Here is a 22,266-nt window from a genome sequence, read left to right as displayed (position 1 = left end):
GTTTTCTATTTTTAGATAATGATTTTGATAGTTATTGTTTTATACAGTAATCCTATATAATAAAGAGCTAATATGCAAATGGCCGTCACACCCTTGCGCTCTCGCGCCGGGGCTAGGGGACCTGACGCCGCACCCCCCGCCCAGCAGTGCTTGACAGGGGACCTGAAGCTACACCTCCCACCTGGCATCAGGCTGGGGAACCTGAGGCTGCACCCCACCCTCTGCAGGGCTTGACAGGGGTGGGGCTGGCTGGGTCTGGGTCTCGCGAGATTTCCAGGCACGCGCAGGTGGGTGGGGACTTGACTCTGGGTCCTGTGGCGCGCCCCAGATCTGACAGGAGGAAGATTTTCATAAACATTTTACTAATTTTTCTTTTATCTTTGACAGTTCTATTATAGAGAAAGAGTAAATAACAATATTAAAATATTTCCTCTAATTAATTCCCTTTTAATGTGCATGATTTTTGTGCACCAGGCCACTAGTATATCTTCATATAAGACAAGCATATTCTTTATTCCTGTTTAAGAAAAAATGTTTCCTTTTCCCATCTAAATGAATTTCAGTATCCATTAGTAAACTTCTGTAGAAACCTGGAGAGAATTTGTTGTGTAAAACATCTGTACATAAGCTTAGAATATGCAATCATCTGTAATACAATTTTCTCAACAACTTGCAAGGAAGGCATATCTCTGATTGATAGTTCTACCTGTCCATCTCTTTCTCCTTCCTTCCTACATTCTTCCTCCGCGTCATTTTGAAAAGGAATCTGGGTAGCTATCATATTACATTTATTTATGTTGTTCTTTATTTTTTCCCATTAGCATGTTATAATATTAGGAATTAGTGTTTGGCCCAAGTTTGATGAACATTTTCATAATTTTAAAAGGGATGTAGAATTTCTGTCCTCCATGTAATTCTGGTTTTATCTTATTAGAACAAAATTGGGAAGATGTTGATTTTGGCAGTTACCTCTTTAACTTTTGATTTGTTTTGTATTTTTGGTTTTGTCACCTTATTAGATAGAAATCTGACAGCCTTTGACTGGAGGCAATTTCTAGAGATTGAGCCTTGTTTTAGGCTCCCTTCAGCCTTCAGTGAAGTGGAGAAGCTGCACATTATCTTTGATCTCTTTGTCCTGTACTGTCTGAACATCTTGCCAAAGGGCTCCCAAGCCAAAGCTGGTCTGTGAGGCTCAGATAGCAATCTTGAAGAATGTCCTTGTTCAGACAGATTGGAGATTGCAGTCTTTACAGAGGGAGTTTGTTGGGTCCTTGGCTTTACTAGGTCCAAGGACTCAGTCCCAGAGAGACTCAGTGGGATGTAGAAGAAGAAGACCATGGCTTGGACTGGTTGAGGGAAAATCTGTCTTCAGTGCTTCTCTTTCGAACAATTTCCTCTATCCTTGAGAACCTTTTTCCTTTTGTCCTAGGTAACCTTCCACATTGTACATAATTCTCGTTTTCTCATCACCATCCTCCTGCACTGTCAAACAGAATTTACCTGTCCTTCCTGCTCCTCCGTCAGAGCCCTGCTTTGAACCTTTGTATAATGGAGTGGTGGGCACATAGCGAGCATGCAAAAGCTGTTAGCCACTATCTTCATTCATCTTGTTTAGACCCTTTTACCTGTCAGTTTCCGGGCAGACCCCCAGAACTTCTAGTAGATCTCTAGTTATTGTCCGAATGACCACCCAGGTTGCAGGTTCGATCCCTGGTTGGTGTGTATGGGAAGCAACTGATTAATGTTTCACTTTTACTCAATGTTTCTCTCTCTGTCCCTTCCTCTCTCTCTAAAATAAATAAAAGCTTGTCCTCGGGCGAGGATTACAATAAATAAATCAAAAATGAAACTAATATTTTTATGTAGAGGAAAGGAAAGCTATATGGGGGCTGTCCATGAAAGCATAGTGTAGTCCTGTTTATGAGATGTGCCCCCTTGTATGTTACTTTATTGTCATTGTTGATTGACTGATTGCCACATGAGCATGGAGACAGGGAACTTCACTGAGGGCGGAGGCTGTGCTTCTCAATGCCCTTTGCCTCACAGGGCCTGGCATGTGCTGAGCTGTACAGATACAGCACTGACAGGTGTCAGAGTTTAATGGCGGCTCCTTTTTGGGAGGCAATTTTATTTATTGTTTCTCCATGCTGTGTTGTTTTTCATTAGCACACGGGCATGTCAGGGAGAGAGATCCAGGCACTAGCGGAGTCTGCAGCCTAGAGGTGGCCTGGTCAGTTTGGCTCACTCACTTTCATGCCTTGCAGAACTCCTATGCTTCTCTGACAGGCGGCTGAGGAACGTGGCAGCTAAGAGAACAGGCTTGTTGTCTTAGGTCACCTAGCCTTTAGAAACTGCAGTTTTCCTCCTCTGACCATAGAAACAATGAAATCTGCTTGGTATCGTTGCTGTAGGAATTAAATAGCATACTGTCTCTAAAGTGCTTATTAATTTAATTCACAACACTACAAGCTGGTGCTTGTAATAGTTAATCTTCATTTATTTCTCCTATTTAAAACTTTGTTTATTGTAAGATAAATCATCAATTTAATAACAGCAATCTGAGAAATAGGAAACACTGCCATATTAACTGTACACCTTGGCTCTGTGGTGACATTACATTTCAGAAATGTAAAAATGAGTGAAATGTCTTGGATTCAAGGCAGGATGATATTATTAAAGGTAAAGGGAGGCACTGGGCTAGCCTCTACCCAGTCTGCAGTGTTTTCCTGTTTAGGAAGACATCATGAAAGTTGCAGGAGCTATCTGTGTGATCTTAAGGAAGGCACTTTATCTTCCTGAGTCATAGACGAGGCTCGCTCTTCAGGAAGTGTTGTAGGAATGACAAGAGAAGGACTTCATACACAACGAATGCTACAGATGAAAGGTCTGTCTGTCTGCTTACTTCTCTGAAGGGTTAGCCTCTAGTGCTGATAAGTCCAGGTGGAACCAGGACACAACTCCCGTACATTTCAAGGCTCTCATTCCCACAACTGACACAACCTTACTGCGTTCCAGGTTCTATTTTACCAACTGGCACGGGACTAATGATAATGAGCAGTCGGTATGGCGACATTCTCCAAAGAAGCAGAAAAATGGCTACGAGAAAAAAAAAGTTCCAGATGCAACCCCTCTCCTTGATGCCAGCTCTCTGGAGTATCTGTTTGCCCAGGTAAGAAGTTTGGGGCTGGGAGAACCTGGGTTCATGGGATGGGTGAGGCGTTGTTGGGTTCAGATTCCCTGTGTTTTTTTTACAGCTAGCACACGTTATAGCCTCTCATGGACAGTTCTTGCCACCCCTGGACTTTCCCCAAGTGAGGAGGGAAAGGCAGCAATTCAGTGTTCCAGGGGCTATTTACCCCCCTGTGGGTTTTCCCCACTCACCTGTCCCCATTCCTTCCCTTTCCCCTTCGCCTCCAACCCTTTTACTTCTCATCTGCAGCCTTCCATGGAGAGAGCAGAGGGAACCTGTCAGCAAGGGAAGGTGTGGTTCAATGGGGCTAATGAGGACACTTGTCAGCAGTCACAGTAACATTTGGGAGGAAGAGCATGACCACTCCGTGTCACAGTGGCGGTAGAAAGATGAGACACTAGAAGAAAGCCAGAAGGGAAGTTAGAATCATCTAAATTACATGACCCTGAGATAGCATCTATATGAAGCATATATGTATATAACGTTTTTATTTATATGCTTTCTGGTTGTACCAAGCAGATATGCATTATACACTTTGTAGTTTTTGAAAACATTTTGCTGTTCATATAATTTTATAAATTGATTTTTTATTCATCTTGTTTATGGTCCTTCAACTGTCAATTTAAAATACAGATTTTTTTTATTTCAGTGACTTCATAGTAGCCTGCTTATTCAGCACACATGTACTGAGTGTCTGTGTACTCTTTGCTGAGGCACCGCAGATACTGTGAACAAGACAGAGGTGGTTTCTGCAAGCATCAGACATACCATCAAGTTGGGCAAACAAAAAACAAGCAATTAAAATGATACATAGGTAATACATAAGAAATTGTGAGCAGTGCAATGAAGGAAAAAAGAAAATATGGGAAGGGGTGGGCTCTGGAGAGACCTAACTTATAATAGTGTGGTCGGAAAAGGCCTCCCTAAGGAGTGACATTTATACTGAATTTTGAAGAATAAGAAGAGTCTGCACATCTAAGAGGAGTAGGGAAAGTAGTTCTTCCATGTGGAGCAAGCTTTTCAACAGCAGCACTGCTGACATTCTGGGCTGGATAATTTTTCATTGTGAGGAACTGCACCACCTCCAGACATTGACCCATACTCCTGGCTTCCATTCATGAGATGCCAGGAGGACCATCCTCCCAGTTGTGATATTCCAAACTATCTGCAGACATTGCCAAATATCCCCTCAGGGGCAAAATCTCTCCTGTTGAAAACATCTGATACAGACAGAGAATGTGGGAAGCCCTGAGGTGGGTGAGCCCTGACAGGAGAATCAGTGTGGCTGGAGAAGGACTGGAGGGTGATAGGAATGAGACTGGTGAGGGAGACTGGGCAGACCACACAGAACCTTGTATGCACTGGCAAGGGGTTATCTTTTCCCCACTCTAAGTGCAATGAAGAGCTATTTGGAGGGTTTGATTTTATTTATGTTTGAAGTCGATGATGATTTTTCTTGCTACAGGGAAAGTGGATTGTGCTGCAGCCAAGAGCACACTTCAGCTGAGAAGGTGCTGTGATTGGTCCGAGGAGAGAGAATGCTCGTTTAGCTTTAGTGTAGTGGCAGTGGAGTTGGAGAAAAGTGGGTGGATCTGTGATGACTTTCAGAGATAGAATTAATATGTTAATGGGTTGGATGTGAAAGCTGAAGGAATTTGAAGAATCAGAGATGATTTGAGATTTCTGTTTGGGCAATGCTTGATAGATAATGGGAAGACTTAAGAGGCACAGGTTGGAGAAAGGGTAGGTATTGTGTGTCTTCTTATGGAGATGCCTATGAGGCACACAAGTGGAGATTTCAGGTAGGAAGGTGAGTACAAGGAGGAATTCAGAGGAAAGCCATCATTTATTTAATCTCTTGTTTCTGGACATGTTTTATTTTTCTCAGGTTTTTTTTCCCCTAGTATTATTATTTTTAATTTCTTTATTAATTAAGGTATTACATATGTGTCCTTATCTCCCCATTTCCCCCCTCTACTCATGCCCTCAACCCCCTGTTGTCTGTGTCCATTGGTTAGGCTTATATGCATGCATACAAGTCCTTTGGTTGATCTCTCCCCCTTACCCCCACCCTCCCCTACCTTCCCTCTGAGGTTTGAGGGTCTGATCAATGCTTCTCTGTCTCTGGATCTGTTTTTGTTCATCAGTTTATGTTGTTCGTTATATTCCATAAATGAGTGAGATCATGTGATATTTATCTTTCTCTGATTGGCTTATTTCACTTAGCATAATACTCTCCAGCTCCATCCATGCTGTTGCAAATGGTAAGAACTCCTTCTTTTTTACCGCAGCATAGTATTCCATTGTATAGATGTACTACAGTTTTTTAATCCACTCATCTGCTGATGGGCACTTAGGCTGTTTCCAAATCTTAGCTATGGTGAATTGTGCTGCTATGAACATAGGGGTGCATATATCCTTTCTGATTGGTGTTTCTAGTTTCTTGGGATATATTCTTAGAAATGGGATCACTGGGTCAAATGGGAGTTCCAATTTTAGTTTTTTGAGGAAACTCCATACTGTTCTCCACAGTGGCTGCACCAGTCTGCATTCTCACCAGCAGTGCACAAGTGTTCCTCTTTCTCTACATCCTTGCCAGTACTTGTCATTTGTTGATTTGTTGATGATAGCCATACTGACAGGTGTGAGATGGTACTGCATTGTTGTTTTGATTTGCATCTCTCAGATGATTAGTGACTTTGAGCATGTTTTCATATGTCTCTTGGCCTTCCTTCTGTCTTCTTTTGAAAAGTATCTATTTTCTTTTGAAAAGTATCTGTCTTCTTTTGAAAAGTATCTATTTGAAAAGTATCTGTTGCCCATTTTTTGATTAGGTTGTTTATCTTCCTTTTGGTAAGTTGTATGAGTTCCCTGTAAATGTTGGAGAGTAAACCCTTATCAGTGATAACATTGGCAAATATGTTCTCCCATGCAGTGGGCTTTCTTGTTGTTTTGTTGATGGTTTCTTTTGCTGTGCAAAAGCTTTTTATTTTGATGTAGTCCCATTTGTTTATTTTCTCTTTAGTTTTAATTGCCCTAGGAGCTGTATCAGTGAAGATATTGCTTCGGCATATGTCTGAGATTTTGCTGCCTGTGGATTCCTCTAGTATTTTTATGATTTCCTGTCTTATGTTTAAGTCCTTTATCCATTTTGAGTTTATTTTTGTGTATGGTGTAAGTTGGTGGTCTAGTTTCATTTTTTTGCATGTTTCTGTCCAATTTTCCCAGCACCATTTATTTCCGAGGCTGTCTTGACTCCATTGTATGCTCTTGCCTCCTTTGTCAAATATTAATTGAGCATAGGAGTTAGGGTTGATTTCTGGGTTCTCTATTCTATTCCATTGATCTATATGTCTGTTCTTGTGCCAGTACCAGGCTGTTTTGAGAACAGTGGCTTTGTAATACAGCTTGATATCTGGTATTGAGATCCCTCCTACTTTGTTCTTCTTTCTCAGGATTGCTACAGCTATTCAAGGGTCTTTTTTTTATCCCAGATGAAATTTTGGAAAGTTCATTCTAGGTCTGTGAAATACGCTGTTGGTATTTTAATGCGGATTGCATTGAATCTATAGATTGCTTTGGGTAGTATGGACATTTTAATGATGTTGATTCTACCAATCCATAAACATGGTATGTTCTTCTATCTGTTTATGTTTTCCTCTATCTCTTTTTTCAGTATCCTGTAGTTTTCCGAGTACAGGTCTTTTACCTCAGTTAAGTTTATTCCTAAGTATCTTAATTTTTTTGGTGCGATGGTAAATGGGATTGCTTTTTTAGTCTCTCTTTCTGTAAGTTCACTATTGGTGTATAGAAATGCCATAGATTTCTTTGCGTTAATTTTGTATCCTGCTACATTGCCGAATTCATTTATTAAGTCTGATAATTTTCCTGTTATGCTGTCTGTCATTGTTATAGGCTGTGTGAGCAGCCTCATACATACATGTTTATGCATAGTGTTTTATTGATTCCTTAGGATATACTTTCATACACGTGATTTTGTCACAGTTATATTCCATGTACAGCTTTAGTGCTTGATTACACTCCATCCCCATCCCGCGCACACAGAGAAACGCATAGCCGTGGGGAAGTGCTGAAAAAATGAACTGGCCATTTTCAGATTGGTCTTTTTTAATTCAAGCCTCCCAGTTCTTTTACCTTTTGGGGAGAGGAAGTGTAAAGGAAGAGGGTGCCATACATTAGGAGTTCAGTATAGCATTGGAATCTTACCTTTTGGAGCCTCAGGAATGAGCTACGTGAGGTTTGCAGTGATGTTTACAGAACAGAATAGTCTCGGCGTTTGTTCTGTCTTCACACGTTGCTGGCCGAGGTGATTGTGGCCAGTGCTCAGTGGCATGTGGAAGTGGTCAGTGTCCTGTTACCTGGGAGAAAGAGAAGTCCTATCTTAGACAGAAAGAGAACTGTCTTGGTGAGAATCCTCCATCCAAAACCACGAAAGTAAAGTCCCTTCAGGGAAAGTGAGTGGCTTACTTATGTGGGAGCACCACCTCCAGACATTGTCTACCTCTGGTTACAGCTAGAAAAAGGCGAAAGTTCCCAGTCCTCAGAGTACTCTATGTTTTAAGTTAGTAAGGATTGAGTGCGACTATAGCGCAGAGTTGAACAACCACAGTCCAGGAGTCACCTCTAGGTTAGACTCTCTACCACACCACTCCCTAGGTCCCTGGCCTCTGTGCCATGTTATTTTTCTACTTGACGTTGATTTTTATAACTACCTGATAATTAATATTTCTATTGGTCTGTTCTTAGAATGGAATCTCCATGAGGTCAGGGACGTAGTTTGGTTTGCTATATCCCTAGCACCTAGAGTAACATCTGGCCTATAATTGGTTCTTAGTAATTCATAGTTATCAAATGAATGAATGAAGTCATTTAACCTTTGGCGCCTTAGATTTCTCATTTGTTAGGTAGTGATGATGTTAACATGTACCTCATAGGGCTGTTGTGAAGATAAATGAAACAGTACAGTGTCTAGCACTGAGGTAAGGGTTTCATAGAGGGGAGCTAGCATTGACCTCATCTTCATCAGTCTATACAAGGCAGGTGGTGGGTACAGCCTTTTGGTTTTATTTATTTATGTATTTAGCCCTCATTGGCTCTTGGAATGCTGTGCATCTCCCATCAGTATTTTAGTTATACATTTCACTACTGGAAACATGAGCAGCAGATGTTGAAAAAACTTACATGTGGTAATGGAGCATTGTAGAATGTGCACTTCTTCCCCTTCCTCTAAGTCTGCATCAGATTGGGGCGTGATGCTTTGTCAGCCATACACCCAGTGCCGAGAGAGGATGTCTCAGTATAAGCTTGTGGAATTAGTGAGTGATCAACCCTGGCCAGCTGTCACCTTCCCTTGCCCTGGTGCCATCCAAACCTAGTAGGACGCTGCTGTTCACCGTTTACAGGGGAAGCCCTATAAATGTTCATGCTCTTCATCAGGACCTAGCATATGCTCAATAAGTATTTGTTAAATGAATTAATTAGCCTGGGGAGAACATCTGAGCCCCTTCACACCCAGCTGTTGAGAAAGGGCTTTGGTGTCAAACTATCAGTGTTTTGTTTTTGTTTTTTCTTTAATTAAAAATTTTAATGTTGACATTGCATGTGTCACCACCACCACCCCTTCCACCCTTTGCCCTCCACCCACTCCCTTGGCTTTTACCACACTATTGTCTATGTCCCTGGGGTATGCATGTATATTCTTTAGCTAATCCCTTCATCTTCTTTATCCCGTCAACTCTCCTCCCCTCGTCTCTGGCAATTGCCAGTCTCTTCCATATATCCATGCTTCTGGTTCCATTTTGATCATCAGTTTATTTTGTTCATTAGATTCCACATATTAGTGAGATTATATGATATTTGTCTTTCTCTGGCTATTTCCCTTAACATTATAATCTATGCTGTTGCAACGGGGTCAGAGTTCCTTTTTAACAGCCACATAGGATTTTATTATGTGAATGTATCACAACGTTTTTATCCACTCATCAACGTTTTTATCTATTGGCACTTGGGCTGTTTCCAGTCTTGACTATTGTAAATAATGCTGCAGTGAACATAGGGGTGCGTGTATTCTTTCTGATTGGTGTTTCAGGACTCATAGGATATATTACCAAAAGTGGGTTCGCTGGGTCAAACAGCAGTTCTATTTTTAATTTTTTGAGAAAACGCCATACTGTTTTCCACAATGGTTGCCTCAGTCTGCATTCCCACCAACAGTGCACGAGGGTTCCCTTTTCTCCGTGTCCTAGCCAGCAATTGTTGTGTGTTGCAAACTATCGGACTTATTAGTTTCATTGCTGTGCTGCTTCTCTGGGTAGCACTTCCCTGTGTGGAGAACCTTCCTCTCAAGATTAGAAGCATGGATTTATGCTTGAAACTTAAGTTCTTCTCATCTCTGCTCCAAAGGGACAGTATGATTTGGTCAAATGCCTGGCTCCCATCCGAGACCCTAAGACTGAGCAGGATGGGCACGACATTGAGAACGAGTGCCTGGGCATGGCCGTACTGGCCATCTCACACTACGCCATGATCAAGAAGATGCAGTTGCCAGAACTCCCCAAGGACATCAGGTAATCTTTCTCCTGGCAAAGAATGGATTGTGGGGATGGTGTTATTTTTATATGTTCTCGAGCATCTCAGTTTAACCTCTGCCAACTTCTGGCTGATCCGTAGAGTACAAATGTTTTTAGAATATCTATAAAAGGTAGCACAATTATGATTGTGTCCTGATTTTAAATGTTGGCTGATGACCTCAGAAATGTGTACGAGGGTGAATGTCCTGGGCCAAGAATGCCAATCAAATTTGTGGCCCACATACCCTCCCCTTCCCTCTCTGCCCATGGTGGGCATTGCCATCTATCATTGCACTTTCTCCTTTTGTGCTGGACCCATCTTAAAATCCTTCTCAATGTAGCTCTACAGGTAGCCACTACCATCCCTAACCTGAACTAGAGTTCACTAGAGAGCTGTTTATTCTGATATGAAGGATGGTCAGCTGTATTTTAAGGAAATTGTGTGTCAGTTGCAATCAAGTCTTTGTGAAGTAATATTCAGTCTGTGTAATTTTAATTTCCACACATCTACGAAATATAATCTTTTTTCCAATGAGCTATTGTGATGTCATAAGTGAATACAGTCTCATTTTGAAGAGGAAATGATATGTAGCTACACTGTTTGTGATAGGTGGCATGCATTTTCCCAAAAGGTTATTTTTTGCGTCTCTTTGTATCTCCTCTGTCCTTGACGGAGTCTGGAGCAGATCACGACTGCTCCTCAGTAATATAGGCACTGATGAGATGCATGCTCTGTTCCTACTGTTTTTTTCTGTGGATTTTGCTCTGGGCACCTCCTCTTTATTTTTTCAAGAGGCTGGCAACTCTCCTCTAATCTTCCCCTCCATTACGTTGCCCTTAAAAAGTTATGGTATTTGTTGGGGATAAACTCCCAGCTGCACAATTTCCACTATTTTGAAGCCATTCACACAGCAGGGCTTACCCTGTGCAAGGTACTGCCTCAGGCCCAGAGTGACAGGCACACCAGGCTTCCCACCTGCTTGGCCCCCAGTGGTCTTGTTCTTTCTTTCATGGATATTCTTACTCTCTATAAAGCTGGCTCCTGGTCTAGCAGTTTGAGATTCTGTTAGTCATAGATTCTTTCTCCTTAATCCCCTGCTGAATGATAATCTTTCAGCTTACTTGTGGGGACATTTTCACATGGCATACACTTTTGTATTTAATTAGCTTATCTGTATATGTAAAAGGCTAAGTGTCTGTCTGTCAGACCAGTAGCTATGACTCATACTGACCACCATGGGGCAGACGCTCAATGCAGGAGCTGCCATGACACGCACTGGCCGTTTAAAAATAAATGGCACTGTGGACCTGGCACTGACAAACCAACACTCGGCTTCCCCCAAGTGGGACCAGGCCCTGCCACCACCCCAGAGCAACACCCCACCAATTCACAGCCAACACTGCCAAGACCCCATCATGCAAAATGCAACCCACAGCCCAGCCCAGCAATGGTGGTTGTGGGTGCCGGGTAATGGTGTCACGTAGCAACGCCAGGCTTGCTCTCCCTAGTGACTAGCCTCCTTGGAGTTTCTTCAGCCCAGGGCAGTGGTCGGCAAACTGCGGCTCGTGAGCCACATGCGGCTCTTTGGCCCCTTGAGTGTGGCTCTTCCACAAAATACCAACTTCTGTGCATGGGCCACAAAGTTTCAGTCGCACTGTACATGCGCACCCGCACGTGGTATTTTGTGGAAGAGCCACACTCAAGGGGCCAAAGAGCCACATGTGGCTCGCGAGCCGCATGTGACTCTCGAGCCGCAGTTTGCCGACCACTGGCCCAGGGACCCGATTTGCTTTATAGCCAGGTGCAGACATTTTACACTTTAACCAAATGTTTGTGAAGCATTTTCCTGTGCCTCATCTCATTTGATCCTCCCAGAAGTCCTGGAGTAGGTAGATAGGAGACTCGAAAGAATCCTATTTTCTTTTCATTAGCAAGACGTGAATAGCGATATTAAAATATTTCTTCTAGCCCTGGCTTGTTTGGCTCAGTGGATAGAGCATTGGCCTGCGGACTGAAGGGTCCCAGGTTCGATTTCAGCCAGGGGCCTATGCCTGGGTTGCAGGTTCGATCCCCAGTAGGGGGCATGCAGGAGGCAGCCGATCAATGATTCTCTCTCATCATTGGTGTTTTTCTCTCTCTCTCCCTCTCCCTTCCTCTCTGAAATCAATAAAGAAATATGTATTTAAAAAATTTTTTTCTTCTAATTAATTGCCTTTTAATGTGCATGAATCCATGCACTGGGATACTAGTATATATATATTTTTTCATTTCTAATAAAAAACAGTATGTGGTCTTCATAGGAAAATTATAAAACAGACATGCAAGTAAAACATACAAAGCACCAATTATCACTCTTGACACCTTTCAGACCACTTTCAAACCAATGCTGTATCTTAGTATGTTTATGTGAGTACCAGTATGCACAGGACAATGGCACTAGCAAGCAAGAGCATAGCTAAGTCAATTTGATGGTACTCACAGGAATTCCCATCGCAATAAATCTGTGGAATATGTACTTTTCTATTCTCTCTCAGTCCCTATTGACCTGTCTACCTCCTAATGACTATCCTCCTCCGTGCTCACTCCATCTAATGATCTGGGAGTAGATCCTTCTTTCTCATCTGACAACACGTGGAAGGAAGATTTATAGACCTAGGTTTGTTTGTAAACTATTCTCTGCTAACCTCTTTGCGAAAAAAAAAAAAAGATGATTTTTCTACGTTCTTTTAGCTACAAGCGATATATTCCAGAAACATTGAATAAGTCCATCAGACAGAGGAACCTTCTTACCAGGATGCGGATAAATAATGTCTTCAAGGATTTCCTAAAGGAATTTAACAACAAGACCATTTGTGACAGCAGCGTGTCCACGCATGACCTGAAGGTGAAATACCTGGCGACCTTGGAAACTTTGACAAAACATTACGGTGCTGAAATATTTGAGACTTCCATGTTACTGATTTCATCGGAAAATGAGATGAATTGGCTTAATCCGAATGACAGTGGAAATGTTCTCTACTATGAAGTGATGGTGACTGGAAATCTTGGAATCCAATGGAGGCAGAAACCAAATGTAAGTGGTGATAGGTGGCTGACCAAAACAGAGCATCCAGATGTAGATCCCATTGGAGTTATCTGTTTGCATGCCCATCACCCCTGTCAGCTGAGTTTGTTTAGGCAGGAGACCCATGTCATTCATCCTTTTTTTTTTCTTTTTAAGAATTTCTAATTGATTTTTAGAGAGGAAAGGGGGAGAGAATGAGAAACATTGATGTGAGAGTGATATATCGACTGGCTGCCTTCTACACGGCCCTTACCGGGTATGGAGCCACAACCCCGGCCTGTGATCTGATCAGGAATCAAACTGGCGACCTCTTAAGTGCAGATGCCCAACCAACTGAGTCACACTGGCCAGGGCTATCATTCATCTTTATTGCGTCCATGTAGCAGTAGGTCTAAATAAACATTTATTGGCTATTATAGGGAAATAGAGAAATATAATAACATGTAATATGTAGTATTATAATAGCAGCAGATATTTCCTGGGTGTTTACCATGTACCAAGAGTACTTTTCAAAGCATTTTACATGTATTAACTTATTTATTCCTTATAAAAACAAAAACCTTGGAAGGGAATACTGCCATTATCTCTGTTTTATAGATGAACAAACAGAGACACAGAGAAGTTAAACTCGTTCAAGGTCATAACTAATAAGTGATTATGCTAAAAATTGAACTTGGGCCTCTGACTCCATGAAATAGGATAATTGATTTTTTAATTTGAAGCTTCTTAATGAAGTATTTGTTAAATGAGGCAATAGAGCAGAGTGGTTTCAAAGCACGGGTTTTAAACCTAAATGTAACTGCTTCAAATCCTAGCTTCACTATTTGTAGTTACATGGCCAAGGGTTACTTCACCTATATCAGCTACATGCTTACCATTAAAGTATATGTACCTGGTAGGGTTGTTATGAGAACTAAATGTCATTTAGCACAGAGCCTGGCATATAATAAATGCTCAGTTAATTATTATAGTTGCTACCATCATTATTATAAATAATATTAAAGGTGGGATTTATTTTCTCTAGTTTTATTGTCTTGCTTAATTAATAATCCTAACACTGAGTGCTTTCTGTGTAGTAGGTACTGTGTTAACAGGAACTTATCTAATTCTCAAAGAATCTTGTGAAGATGTAAGATCTCTGCTTTATGGTTAGGGAAATGGAGGCACAAAGAGATGAACTAACTAGTGAAGTAACTGGCAAAGGCAGGATCTTAACCCAGATCTCTAGCCTTCAAGACTCATGCTGCACAAAATATTTAAATTTGTGCAGACGTGTATTACCCCCTAGATTATTCAGACATTTATACCTTCTTTTGAAAATTTTCCCTTGAATATTGTAAAGCTGAGACAGTGATAGATTTGAGAGTGAGAACACGCGTGTTCTGTCCATAGTTGGGAAAAGCATGTTCTCTGCATTTGTTGAACATACGGTTGCAGGACTACGGGGACCTGATTGTAGATGTGTGTCTAGTGGGCAGTTATTTGCCTTTCTGAGTTTACTTGAACATCATAGATTATGTAAGGAGTTAAGTCATTGTGCTCATTAAGGTCTCCTCTAGATGTAAAAGTCCAATATTCCCTGATAGGACCCAAAACTGCGATCTTAAGCCCACGGTGCCCTCTCCCAATTCCTCTGAAATCCAGGCATGCTGGCTGCTTCTCCCGGACGTAGGCTCTGCACTGGTTTCCCAGAGACAGTGACCTTCTTCCAATAGAAAATGAGAAAGCCCACTCAACTCTGTCACTTTTATGCACACTGTCAGGTGGTTCCTGTTGAAAAGGAAAAAAATAAATTGAAACGGAAAAAACTGGAAAATAAACACAAGAAGGACGAGGAGAAAAACAAAATCCGAGAAGAGTGGAACAATTTTTCGTACTTCCCTGAAATCACTCACATTGTAATAAAGGAGTCTGTGGTCAGCATTAACAAGCAGGACAACAAAAAGATGGTAAGTTTGCATCTGAAGCTATTCAGTCTGGGTCTGTTGAGGACAGTTATGCAGCACATGCTTTTCAGAGTTCTTGTCCCAAAGGGAAAACCTGATGACTGTCTTATTTAATCCAAAAAATCCCTAATGCTGACACTGATATAATGTCAGTTGTTACACCTGTACATTCCAGTGCCTTTGTTTGGTCTTGTAAATGCATATCTGTTTCAGCATTCACTTCCCTCTCAAAGATATTTCAGCAGCAGTATTTATTTTACAAAACTAGTGGATTAGAAGAGAAAAATGTCTGAAAGTCAGGGCTTCTCCCACCCTCACCCCAGGGCTCCTGCTCGGCCTCTGCAGAGTTAGAGGGCTGGTGGGAAGCCCCACTTTGCACTTTAGCAGATGTCATGCTGGTGGCTGTGGTCTCCATGGCCATCCTCATCATAGTGGCAGGCACACCCAAGTGACTGTCGGACAGAGGAAGCGGTGCTCAGTCTCACTTCCTCTCTCCTGGTATCACTTGAGGACATGCTCTAGACAGTCAGGCCAGTTTGGCAGGGGAAGTGGGAACCCTACCAAAATATACATGTTTGTGTCAGGGATGTCACCGCTGACAACGTGGAGAGAACATGCTGGGGAGGCAGGGTGCGCTCACAAATGAAGGTAGTCAACACCAGAGAAATACCATGTTTTGCCTAAAATTTGGCACTCAGTGCTGGGAAAGAATCTGGCGATATGGTTTAGGACAGATGGTCACCCTTTTACATGTAGAGCAACTTTATTTTTATTTATTTTAATCCTCACCTGAGGATATATTTTTATTGATTTTTTTTTTCCGAGAAAAAGAAACATCAATGTGAGAGAAAAACATCAATCAGTTGCCTCCCATATGATCCATGACCAGGGATAGAACCCTCAACCTAGGTATATACCTTGACCAGGAATCTAACCCAAAACGTTTTGGTGTATGGGATGACTTTCCAACTGACTCAGCCACCTAGCCAGGGATATAACTTGTCTTTTTGATACACCTTTTGGAAAGCAGTTGGCTACATGTATTGAAACTCTTGAAAATATTGATGCTCTGGCTGGTGAGCTCAATGGTTAGAGCTTTAGCCCACATACCGAAGGGACGTGGGTTTGATTCCTGATCAAGGGCATGTATCTGGGCGGCAGGTTTGATCCCCGGCTCTGGTCATGGTGTGTGTGGGAGGCAGCCAATCATTGTGTCTCTCACTTGGATATCTCTCTCTCTCTCTTCCCCCTGCCTCCCTCTCCCTCTCTTTCCTCCCATCCTCCCTCCCTTCCACTTGTTCTAAAAATCAGTGGAAAAAATATCCTCGGGGGAGGATTAACCAAAAAAAGAGAATATTTATATGTCCCTTTATTCAGGTGCCTAGGGATCTGTCTGCAGAAACAGTGAGATGCAGGCATTGATCTGTGAGTGAGAATGTTTATCCCAAGAGCATTTGCAGCAACAAAATACTGAAAATAATCTAAATATATAATCATAAAAGAATGAGAAAATAAATCATAATTCACTTAAGTAGTAGGATATTATATAAATTGCTGGATTTGTTAATACTTTGGAAAAATAACTTTCTAAATGGAAAAGAGCAGAATATAAAGCAATCAATAGAATGGTACCAGTTTTTTTCAAAAAACGTTGAAAAGGTATGTATATACCTATACGTGATCTTAGAAAAATAATCAAATATTAACACTGATTATTTATAGTGGGATTCTGAGTGACTTTAATTTTCTTATTCCCACCCTTTTTAAAACAATAAACATTAATTTCATCAGGAAGCCATAGTAAAAAGTGAAGTACAGAAGTGCCCAGATAGATGTTAGTGGGCAGATGGAAAACGCAAGGAGAAAATAAAAATAAGTGTTATTTATCCAGCACATTATAGCTATTAGTCTGTGTTGTATGCTGTGTCTCCATTGCCTTGTGTAGTCCTCACAAGAACCTTAGATGCAGGAATTGTGGCTCCATCTCCAGTGGGAGTCTGAGACTTGTGGAGAGATGTGGAAATGTGTGCAGGACACAGGGTGAGAGAGTGGCAGCTCCGCCTGGGCTGCTTGGTTTCCATGGCATTCTCTTGCCCAGAGACTACTGTGAGGAGGGGGGAGGTTGGCACATCAGTGGTCTGGCTCTTCAGTGCGGCCAGACCCTGCCAAAGCATGGCAGAGGAGCAGCAGCCAGCTGGGACAGTTTTTGTGAGCCTGCCCTGTCCTGTCCTGGCTGACAGTCAAGCCTGGCACCCAGTGGTACACCTGTCATTTAAGTTAGAGCTCACTCTGACCACCTGGGCCGGAGACTGGGCCACGCTAGTGCTGTGTAGGGAACAGGAGGAATTGCAGAAGAAATAAATACTTGATCTTCCCATTACTTTATTTTCTTGTACAAATACTAGCTCTTACTACATGCCAGACACCTCCTATTCTAAACACTTTACAAATGTCAACTCTTTCAATTTTCATATTGACCCTATAAGGTGGGTATGTTATTATCCCCATTTTAACAGAGGAGAAAACTGAGGCACAAAAAGGTTAAGTAGCTTACCATGGTCACACAGCGACTAGACTAAACCATTTAAAATTGCCAATATTTGACAGTCTTTGACCTATAAAAATGATTGCATGTGCTTAGACATAATAGCAAGTGGAAATGCTGCGATTTGAATCCAGATGAGCTTGCTCCAAAACGTGCGGGGAACACTGTGCAGTGCTTTCTCTTCTTTATTTCACTCCTCCGTCCCTTCACAGCCAAGGGGTTTCCAAGCTGTTCTTTCAGAAAAGCATGATGCTAGCATGTTATAAAGTCATATCTTGATTCGTCTCCTCTCTCTGCATATCCTAGACGTCTCCCATTTACATTCAGACTTCCCCTCTTAGGGAATGTAAGTGCTTCGTGGTCTCTCTCATATGACTGGATGAAAGGTTACCCAAACCAGACCATCCTGAATTTGCTCCTTGGGGATCTGCAGGTGGATGCCATGTTACACCTGAAAGGAAGCACATTTAGCATAGTCTCCTTTCTGAGTTGCCATCCCTATGGTGGCCCTGCATTCTCTTGGCCTCCCTGGCTCACAACCCAGAGCACCCTTCCCTGGCATTACAGCTCACTGTGACTAGGACCCCTTCCCTCCATCCTGTTTTGTTGCTTTTATCCACCACCTTCCCCTTCACTGGTCTGTTTTTCTCTGTCACCAGCCTCTCCTTTTTTCAGTTCTGTGGAAAGTAATCTGGCATGAGGTCAACCATCTATGCTCTGCTTCCTTTTCTGTAAAACAGGTGTAATGCCTACTGAGTCAGTCATTGCTTAGTGCCAAGACGAGCACTTACACTCACTGTGCTCTCCCGTCTCCATTCTTATGCCTCTGCCACCTTGATTCTGGCTTGCTTTCCACCTGTAACCAGGCGGCAGCTTCTTCACAGGTCTGCCTTCCACAGCTTCCCTCCCTCCCTTCCTCACACACACACACACTGTACCTCATCTGATAGTTTTTAGATAATAGCTGAGAAAGTGGCAAATGGTCAAAATCCTATATAAATGTCCTATTCTAGTGTGCCACCTGGGGTCATGCATTCTCCATTATGTTTTAAATATCTTCTCCCTGTGTACCTCCCTATAGAGTTAGCTGCTTAAGATGGTAGGCAGATGATATAACATGGGCATTTCTTCTCTCTCTCTACAGGAACTGAAGCTCTCTTCCCACGAGGAGGCCTTGTCCTTTGTGTCCCTGGTAGACGGCTACTTTCGGCTCACAGCAGATGCCCATCATTACCTCTGCACCGATGTGGCTCCTCCATTGATTGTCCACAACATACAGAATGGCTGTCACGGCCCAATCTGGTTGGTTTTCTCACCTTTACAGTTGCCTCTGGTGTGAAAAGAACCCACGTTTTAGTGATGGGGAGTGTGGCCTCCTCAGACACAGGTGTCATCAGATGCTTAGGTTGGGGCCAGTTGAGCATATTGTTTAGTGCTGACCTGGTGCTCCTTGTCCATCTCTATTGTCCGTTGGCCAGGCCTTCCTGTCCTCTCTCATCTTGGTCCTTGCAGCAGCTCCTCACCTCTATCCCTCATTGGGGTCTCCTCGTAGTTTAACCCCTCACTTCTTCCCAGCTGACCAAGAAGTCTACACTTCCTAATCCCTTGCAGTGCCAAACAGTGTGGATGATTTAAGAAAGTAGGAACAGGTCTCAACATCAGACAGAGTAGTAAGTAATGGAATCCCGAGTCAGCTTGTTGTAAAGTGTCCGATAAATGACAGGGCGACCACACCTTCGAGCTGGGAGGGGCCTTGCTGGACTCCCGTCCCTCCTGCATCTCAGAACTAGTAGCCTGTGTCCAGATAGCTCTGTGATGGGGCACTTAGTACTACACAGGCAGTTAGTAGATTCCAGCTCTAACAAATACAGACACGCATACCTTTCTGGTCTGGAATTGAATTTGCCTCTGTCACTAACTTATGCCTGCTCATTGGAGTTCTGCTATTGGAGGCAACAGGGATTCAGTTTACTTCCTCTCACACATGACTGCCCTTCAGGCAGAGGAAATCAGCTGCTGTGTTTCTTCTCAGTCTCTCTTTCCAGATAAATATATTTGCGGAAGTGTCTCTTTAGCTGCCTTCCGTGTGACATGGTTCCCACCTTCTTCCCTGTCCTAGTTACCTGTGGACAGGTAGTTTGTTAGTGGGTGAACCCTGGCCTGGAGAGGCTCACAGGGAAATAGACAATGGATTGCAAGGGGCTGAGCATTATAGTGAAGCACGGCCTTCAAATATCCCAACCAGTTAGACTCAGGGCCCTGGCACTTGCTTTTCCCTTGGCCTGGAATGTCCTTCCTCCAGAATCTACATCGCACCACTTCCTTCAGGTGTTCCTCAAATACAGCATATCGGTGGAGTCTTCCTGATCACTCTTCCCTGTTCTATGAGATAACAATCCCTCTCCCCCCTCTGCACCCTGCACTTCCTGTCTCCTTCACTCTGCTTTATTTTTCTTCAGAGGCATTTCCTCTTAACATACCATGTTTATTTCCGTGTCCATTCATTTCCTGTCGCCCACTTCGCCATTCCGAATATGAGCTCCACAAAGGCAGGGCACTGTCTACCCTGCTCATTGCTTTTTCTCAGTCCCCATAGCAGGGCCTGGCACATCATGGGCCTTTAGTAAGTGCTTATTGACTGAATGAATGTTAGATATCCTGGGGGGTAGGGGACCTGAAACTCATTGCCTAAAAGGCCTTCTCAGAGTAGGCAGCATTCCAATCAGATTAAAATCTGAAGAATTAACAATGGTTTGCCAGGTCTTAAAGAGGAGAGAGGGCCTCTCATGTGAGGGATCGGGTGTGAAGGTGTCAGACCAGGGAGCAGTTGGTCTATGCCTTTCTCACACGTGCTGACCCTATCAGCCCTCTTTTATCAGTACTTAGCAAGTACCATGTACTAGGCATAGTAACCTCATATGTGTATTTATTTAGCAGTTACTCACTGCCCTCTGAGTGCCAGGGCTGATCAGTCCTGGGAATACAAAGGAGTTCAAGACAGGCATGTTCCCCCTAATATTTTTTTAATCTTTACTGATTTCTTTATTCAATTACTCACTCATTTATTGAGCAGCTACTATGAGCCCAGGGGTGCTTTAGTCACTGGGGTACAGCAGTGAACAGAATAACCCTGAAATTGCGCCTTCCTGAGCTCCTATTCTAGTGTGTCGCCTGGGGACGGTGGGGAGGGACCCTCTACCACTGCATCAGGGGCAGCTCCCATCACCAACTTGGGGTGCTCTTCAGGCTAGTGCCGGAGACAGCATGTATGGGGCAATGGGGAAGAACAGGATCAGGGCCTTGGGCAGCATGCCGAGTCTTCTCTGAACCTTGGAGACTCAGATGATCTGTGTCAGGGCTCCTCAGCCTCTCTGCTTGACTCACGTGTCAACCTGAGTGGACTTGAGGACAGGTAACGTGATGAAGCTGTAAGACTTGAGGCAGCACAGGGAAGGGTTCAGAGTGCTCCTGTTCGGTGAGCTCTTTCTCCCTTTGTCTCCCCCCCCTCCAGCACAGAGTATGCCATCAATAAACTGCGGCAAGAAGGAAGCGAGGAGGGCATGTATGTGCTGCGGTGGAGCTGCACGGACTTTGACAACATCCTCATGACCGTCACCTGCTTTGAAAAGCCTGAGGTCAGTCGAGACACTGGCTTGGGTCAAGCCTTATGGCCACAGGGGACACAGCCTGGTCCGGGAGCTGCTGTGGAGAGGACTGCTCTTGGGGTGGTGGTGGGGGTAGGAAAGTTTGGGTCTCTGAGAAAACCCCTGGCAGTTCTCCAAAAGGAGACTGCTCCCCAGCAGCCAGGCCCCATGACCTTCCCTCTTCTCTCTTCCCTCAAGGGACCCACGGCAGGGTCCGCTGTGGCTCTGGAAAGTGGAACATGACCAAAAAACCAGTTCACACCAACACTCACCAAGTTTAGTGTAATTACTTAGAGTGGTTTATTTTATACTCAGTGGTTTATTTTATACACAGGCCGAGAGCTGTGTGCGTTTGTGGCATTCACTGGTACAGTCAGTGCCAAGAAGGGCACCTGGGTGCTTGGCCTGACACCCTTCCTGCAGATGGTAGCTGCAGACATTTGAACAGACAGGCTCCTAGCCCATGTTTTGACAAGTGGAGATTTGTTGACTTGAAGACGCAGAATTGTTGAGTTGATCCCACTAGACCACAGATGTCTTTGTTATTCATTTAATTGTTTTAAAAGACAATGCATTTTACAGAATTAGTCCAAGTAAATACACGAGTGTTGATTGGGTTTAATATGAACTAGGAGAACTGGGGTGGGGCCTGTGAGATGGAAGCAGCACGTCAGCGTATTGAAGACCTCAGACACAGAGAGGAAAAGTACTGAGGACCCTGGGGACTGGACGTGGGCGTGGGAGGAGGAACTGGCAGCAGGTACCCAGTGCTGCCAGGTGTCCTGGCCTTGCCTCTGGGGGCCACTGCCTGCCGGGGGAGTTTCTGTTCAGCAAGGCCTCACGCTGAGTCAGGCGCAGTGGCTGAGAACTTGTCCCGCTTGTCTTGGCAGGAGGCCTGTCTTCTGTAGTCATTAGTATTTGGAGGGATTTTAATATTTTAACCTGGCTGGGTGCATGAGACAGCACAATCTCCTTCTAAGTAGCATCAACCTGTACCAAGAATGTCAGTGATTCAGTGACATGGCATACGTCATGCCAGCTTACCTGGGGAAACAGGGATCGCAGATATGAGTACTGTTTGTTTGAGCTCACTGGACACTGTGCTGAGCACCTTACCCAGGCGTTCTCGTGTAAGCCTCACCTAGCCCTGTGAGGGGGGTGGTGGTAATCCCATCGTAGAGGCTGAGACATCCAGATTTTAAGTATTTTGTCCTGATTCACAGCGTAAGTAGAATTTCCTGTCTTTCATTCTTAACCACTGAAATAGTTTCCTTTGAACCAAAAAT

The 22,266-nt window shown here is 43.4% G+C and overlaps 1 protein-coding gene across 1 annotated transcript in view; it reads left to right on the top strand.

Moving 5' to 3' along the window:
* Positions 1-22,266, top strand: part of JAK1 (Janus kinase 1) — a 138,484-nt gene that overhangs the window by 92,573 nt on the left and 23,645 nt on the right. Inside the window, exons 5-10 of the mRNA XM_070405286.1 lie at positions 3,016-3,169; positions 9,614-9,777; positions 12,512-12,854; positions 14,609-14,794; positions 18,481-18,638; positions 20,848-20,971. Coding sequence (XP_070261387.1) covers positions 3,016-3,169; positions 9,614-9,777; positions 12,512-12,854; positions 14,609-14,794; positions 18,481-18,638; positions 20,848-20,971 — 1,129 coding nt within the window. The remainder of the gene's footprint in view (positions 1-3,015; positions 3,170-9,613; positions 9,778-12,511; positions 12,855-14,608; positions 14,795-18,480; positions 18,639-20,847; positions 20,972-22,266) is intronic.

Source organism: Myotis yumanensis, unplaced genomic scaffold (genome assembly GCF_028538775.1).
Source record: "Myotis yumanensis isolate MYYU_CA2020_CCGP unplaced genomic scaffold, mMyoYum1.0.hap1 SCAF_2, whole genome shotgun sequence".
NCBI classification, from domain to species: domain Eukaryota; kingdom Metazoa; phylum Chordata; class Mammalia; order Chiroptera; family Vespertilionidae; genus Myotis; species Myotis yumanensis.
Note: the sequence above shows the minus strand (reverse complement) of the source record. Positions and strands in the feature narration are given on the sequence as shown.